This window comes from Blastomyces gilchristii (assembly GCF_000003855.2).
Source record: "Blastomyces gilchristii SLH14081 genomic scaffold supercont1.4, whole genome shotgun sequence".
Taxonomy (NCBI): domain Eukaryota; kingdom Fungi; phylum Ascomycota; class Eurotiomycetes; order Onygenales; family Ajellomycetaceae; genus Blastomyces; species Blastomyces gilchristii.
In genome coordinates, this window is record NW_003101679.1 from 3,519,711 (window position 1) to 3,526,547 (window position 6,837).

Consider the following 6,837-nt stretch of genomic DNA (forward strand, 5'->3'; position numbering starts at 1 on the left):
TATCTGCTTATCTCAATGACATTCTCATCTTTACTGATAAGTTCACAAAGGAATATCAAGAACATGTGTGAAGAGTATTACAATAACTATAAGAAGCAGAACTCTCAATAGATATAGATAAGTATGATTTTAAAGTCAAGAGTACAAAATATCTAAGTTTTATCATAGAAGCTGATAAGAGAATCTGAATAGATTCTGAGAAGATCTCTGCTATTCTCAAATAAGAAACTTCATACACTGTGAAAGATGCACAAAGCTTCATTGAATTTATTAACTTCTATTAATAATTTATACAAAACTTCTCAGATATTGCTAAATCACTTACAGAACTTACTAAGAAGAACTCAGTATTTTAATAATCAGTAGATACTGAAGCTGCATTCACACAGATAAAGAAAATATTCATTAATACTTCTTCACTGATAATATTCAACTTTAATTATGAGATAGTTATTGAAGCTGACTTCTCTGACTATATTATAGAAGAAGCTATATTGTAATATAATGATAAAGATATCTTATAATCATATGTCTTCATATCTAAGAAATCAAGTCTCACTGAGTGCAATTATGAGATCTATGATAAGAAAATTCTGACAATAGTACACTGTCTGAAAGAATGAGACTCTGAACTCTGAAGTGTCTTCAAATTTGAGATAATCACAGATCATAAGAATATCAAGTATTTCATAATTATCTGTAAGCTTACTGAACAGCAGATATGATGATCTGAGCTATTAAGTTATTTTCATTTCATGATACATTACTGTCTCAGTAGTCAGAACTCAATGACAGATGCTTTCTTACAATGAGAGTAAGATATATCTTTCAATAAAACAGACACTTGCTGAATGAACTGTGAGCATCAGCTCTTGAATCTGAAAATACTAGTTAATCACAATGAAACAACTCATGATACTATACTCACTTCTTCAATTAGAACTGTTATCAATATCTTAACTTCTTTCAAATGTACACTAAATGAATTGTAGCATACAATAGCTCAGACTGATACACTTCTTCAAATACTCACTGAAGCAGTATGTCAAGAAGCATCTCAATTCTCTTCATAACTATATATAAGAATCAATATCTCAGAATGCTCAATTAATAATAATAACACTCTGCAATTCTGTTAATAACACTGAGTCTCTCAATCTGAACTCTTACATATCAGAATAATGCAAGAGATGCATGATTTATATATAACTGATTATCTGAATTGTGAGCAACTATATTAAATAATCTCTCAAGAGTGCTACTGATCTGAGATATCAAACAGCATCAGATGCTTTGTCTGAAACTGCAATTATTATTTCTTTATCATCTTATGAAAACATCATAGAAAAGATTTACTGAAACTGCTTAATGTCTCTGATAGAATCTAGTGAGATGTAGTAATTACCTTCACTGTTAATCTCTCTGAGAGTAAGAGTTATAGAAATATTCTGATTATTATTAACTGATTGAGCAAAGATGTAATATTGAAATCTTGTAACAAGATGAATACTGAACAGATTATCAAAGCTTTCTTACAAAGCTCATTCTATCAGATACATGACTTGTTAAGATGTATAGTATCTGATCATGACTGTTAATTTGTGAGTACTCTCTGAATAAGAATCTGTCAAGATCTCAAGATCACATGCCATTTGTTAACTACTTATTACATTAAAACTGATAATGCATCAGAATGAATAATTCAGACTGTAAAGAATTATCTTTATAAGTTATTACTTATAAGATGATTAACATGATCTTCTTCTACATGTAGAGATTACTATCAATGATTAAGATACTGTTTCAACAGATATAAGTCTGTTCTTTCTTACACACAGTTATTACATAAAGATGTTGAATCTTCTAGAGATTATACAGTGCACACTGAATCTCTGCAGTTTAATTCAGATTACTGATAATATAGTAATAAAGCTTCAAGATATCTATGACTGAGTAGAAGTATTTATAATGAGTGTTAAACAAGATTAAGAGAATTAAATCAATGTTCACTGAGATTCTGCTGAGCAATATAAGATAGAAGACCTGATATGATTGAATCTTAAAAATATACAGATCACACACTCATCTTGTACACTGAACTACTGTTATACTAAATACAAAGTGATAGAAGTTCTAGACAGTTATAACTACTGTCTTGACATCTCATCAGAAATTCATGATGTCTTTCATACAAGCTTGCTCTGCTGCACTGCTACTGACTCATTTTCTTCTCAACTGACTTTTAACTGACAACTGCCAGAGATCATAGAAGAAGATAATGAACTTGAATAAGAAATTAAAAAGATTCTCAATAAAAGAGCCCGCGGCTGTGACTGATAATATCTTGTAAAATAAGTTGACTATAATCACTCAATCTGAACTTTGAGATCTGTATTATCTGAAACACCAGCTCTTAACCGATGAGAACTACACACTCACAACTCTATCACTCAAACCTCACTTCTGAAAAAGAGAGACTAATGTGACAGGCTGGGTCTGATCATATAAGACTATTTCACTATACTTCATAGATTTCTGCTGAAAGCTCTGATTCTTCTGTTAAAAGCTCTGATTCTCAGTTACTGATTCTCAGCTGAAGAACTCATGAAGTTGTTATTCTCTTGCTCTGAAGTTTCATCTCACACATATATAAATATTCACTTCAATCATCAATTCTCACACTTTCTCTTTTGTTTTTCTTCTCTAACATTTTTCATTTTTGTTACATAAGAGCTATATCTTAATGGCGATCTATTCGGCGTAGGCCCCTTACAAGTATATTCAGACACTGCTTATAATAGAGACTAATTCTGCAGAAATAAAGAATTGAAGAGACTTAAATAGTCTCTTATAAAGAGAGAGCTGAATTTATATATCTGTAAATGAGTTTCTATGTATAGAGCTTATTAAAAGATATCATGACTCTTCTTTAATAAGTTATTTTACAGATACTAGAACTTATGAGTTACTTATAAGAAAATACTTCTGACTGAAAATATAAGAACTTGTGAAGAAGTTAGTGAATTCTTATACTATTTATCAGAATTTACAGATAGTGAGATTCAGATTATATGAAGAACTTACTTCTCTATTCATCTCATGAGAATCTTGATAACAGCTAGAAATAAACACTCTTATAAGCCTCTCTGAAAGCAAGAACATATATAATACCTGCTTTGACAGTGTGCTAGTAATGATAGATTGCTTTATCAAGATAACACACTTTATACTCACTTATAAGAACTTAAGGTCAAAGAATTTGACTTATATCTTCATTTATAATATGATTCAGTTGCATGAGTATTTCATGAATATTATTTCAGACAGAGAATTAACCTTTATAGAGAAGTACTGATCTGATCTGATAACTATACTGAAGATCTTATAAGATCTAAGTATAGCTTTTTATCAATAGACAAATGATCAGATAGAATATCTGATAAGTATATTAAAACAATATCTGTGATACTTTATTAATTACAATCAGAATAACTGAGTGCATTATTATTATTATTATTCTTCAATTATAGATGTATGCAGTCAGAGACTATGACATCTACCTGAGAACTTTTAGTTCCCAGGATTTTTCCTATATCTATAAAGTCAACTATTATACATTTATCAATTTCAGATATACAAAATCAGAAAATTCCAGCTCAGAGTACAAAAACTGTTTACAAATTGCAGTAATTTAATACCTTCTAATACTTTGAACTCATTTGACAATATCCTGACAAAAGAAAAGAGAACACAGTCTTCAAGATAGACACATGAAGTAGATAGATAGAAAAGAATAGAAAGGAAAAAGTAAAGTAAAGAGAGACTGTAATAAAATAAATTATTACAAGATAGTGTATAGCTGTTTTAACAGACTATATCTGATCAATTTCCTCCTCTTCATATTTAGATATTTCTGAATTTAGCCATTATCTTGTAGCTGCTTGAGTTTCTGATAGAAAGTCTATTAAGTATTTAATTCCTGTCTCAGTTGAGAATAAGAATCTTATATTTAATTAATTTAAATCATACTTCTCTTTCAATCTGACTCTGAGACTATTGTATAATACACAGTGCATTACAATATACTCAGAATTCTCACTTGCATTGCAGAATGAGCATTCTATTGAATCAAATCTATCATCAAATCTTTGTATATAAGATTTGAAATAGCCATGTTCTAGTTTCACCTGTATTATAAATGAGAATATTTTCTTTTTACATTTAATTGAACAAGATTTCCACTTGAGTTTTATTTCATATCTAGAATAATGTATACTCTTCTTTTATTTCTGTCAGCTTTCATTTCACTTGTCTAAACAAGATTCTTTTATCTTTCTCTTTATAAAAGATCAGAACATAATTTTTTGAATAGATCTGCTTAATTCTGAACTCTTTTTTGCAGCTGAATCAGTCAATTTATTGCCATGAATATTCATATAAGCAGGAACTCAGTGCAGATAAATTATCAGTTTTGATATTCTTCTCTTTTGAATTTTTAAAACAGAGTTTAAAATCAGTTCAAGATTCATTTGATTATTATGAATCTGACTATTTCTAAGTCTTTTTAGAGCAGCTTGACTATCAGATAATATTCATATCTCTTTCAAACTATTTTCTCTTTTATGAGACTTTATCTCAATGAGTTTGAAAGCTTTCACTATTGTAAATAGTTCAGCATCAAAGACTTTAGATTCACAGCCTAAATTCCAGAAATCTGAAATAAAATTGATATTATCTTCAGTATAAGCAATGCCTGCGCCTAATCTATTCAAATTCTCATTTTTTGAAACTGAGTGCATTGATTATTACTCACAGAGTTCATATATAACAACTTAAATTATATTAGTATAAGTAAAACTCTCTGTGAGATGCTTACTGAGACTTACTCATGAATAATCTTGATAAACCTGTGAGAGTATACTATAGAGTGTAGTGATATCTGTGAACAGGCTGAGAGAATTCAGAATATCTGAGAGAAAGTCTATGAATTCTTGAGAAGAACTTAAGAGTTTTAAAAGAGATACTATAACTCTAAGTATATTATAAAAAGTTTTAAGAAAGATGATAGAGTCTGACTGAGTCTGAAAAATATTATTATATGAAGATCTAGTAAGAAGCTAAATCTCTTACAGATGAAGTCTTATAAGATTATGAAGAAAGTTAGCTCATAGTTCTATAAATTGAAGCTGTCACCTGAGTTCTAGATATATAATATTTTTCATATGCCTTTACTTTGTGAATATAAGAAATTCTTCGAAGCCATTTTTCTCACAATCGCTCCACTACGAACTCGCTCGATTTTTCGAATAAGAACCCGCCGATAGATCCATCGAAGAGCCCTCGATCATACGAGCATTCTGACCCCATCGCCAACCGCATACCCCGTGTGGTGGTGGAGTTATCCAGCCAAATGTGAACCAGACATTGTTCAAAACTCCTGTGTGAGATTATCTCTCATTCACCCCTATCACATCAAAACCCCGGGCCAAGTGGCTATACAAATTGTAAGATGAAGAGACCTAGTCATATGCATCAATCTTCTCAATTTTGAAAGATCTCTGATCTGTAATTGTGAAGATATCTAAGAAGCAACTTCTGTGAAAACCCTGTCTATCTTTGATGTTTCAAAACATCATCACCAAGTCTCACCCATGTACTGTTCTTCTCAATCTGGCCTACCTTCAGCAGAAAAATACAAAAAGATACCTCAGCAATAATATCAAGCACATAATTAATGAACACATCTGAAGTGCATTCTCTGTGAAAACCCTGTCTGTCTTTGATGTATTAAGACATTAATGCCAAGTCTCATTCTCATACCACCTCTTTCAATCTGGCCCATCCTCAGCAGAAAAATACAAAACGATACCTTGACAACTGTATTTAATACATAATCAGCAGACATGACAAGAATAAAATCAGTATATCTCAAGGTCTGACTGAGCCTTGAATCCCTGCACAGTGAGATATATTAAATCTAGTTTTAATATCTTAATATTTAATAGATTCTGTAAGAAATTGAGAATAGCAATACTAGATTTCTATTGAATTTGAGAATTAACTCTATATTAATATAATCATTGACAAAGTCTTCTATTTTAAGATATAAATAATCAGTTTCTCTATATCTCACTGACAATATTTATATTATTATATAGAAACAGAGTTATATTCTCTATAATATCAAAACTCTGAAGAGGAGAAGTCTTGATAGAGAATATACAGTAGTGTATATCTTAGCAGTTTTTATCTTATTCTTCTGCTGCAGTTAATACAAAAAAAAAAAGATCTTAAAATTAGTTTTTCACTTCTCTTGAAAAAGTAAGATATTTTTCCCTGCATTTTACACAATATTCTTACAAATAATTAAAAACAGAGTTATTTTCTGTTATAATTTTGTATTCTTTTAAGTAAGAATTACTTTTTCAGTAACTGAAGAGCTTTTATTAATACTTAATTCTCTTTTACACTCTTTATTAACTGATTTGAGTTTCATACTTGTTGTGTGAGAAGAATTGAATAATTTAGAATAAAATTGAATAATTTTAATCAATTTCTCTGCAAAAAATTGACTTATTTTTTATCAGTTTTTCTCTCAAAAACTGTCATATCATCTAATTTATTATCAATTGATATCATACTTTTTCTCACTGTATCTCAAGAAAGAGTTTCTAAAGATTTTATTAATATCTCTTAAAAATCAATTTTAAATTATTAGATTTTCTTTAAAAATCTAATCTAGTTACTGAAGTAGTGTGAAAAAAATCAGATATTTTATATATAAAAGTCTTTCATTCTTCTTTTGAAACAGTCTGACTCACTTTTCATTTGAAAATA

General features: G+C 29.5%; 1 protein-coding gene across 1 annotated transcript; it reads right to left on the reverse strand.

The window, feature by feature from the left end:
• Nucleotides 1–4,592: 4,592 nt before the first annotated feature.
• On the reverse strand, nt 4,593–5,367 carry BDBG_02979 (uncharacterized protein; the record flags this gene model as incomplete). Its single annotated transcript, XM_031721042.1, has 2 exons — nt 4,593–4,764; nt 5,273–5,367. The coding sequence occupies 2 exons, from the start codon at nt 5,365–5,367 to the stop codon at nt 4,593–4,595; spliced, it is 267 nt and encodes an 88-aa protein (XP_031577444.1).
• Nucleotides 5,368–6,837: the final 1,470 nt, after the last annotated feature.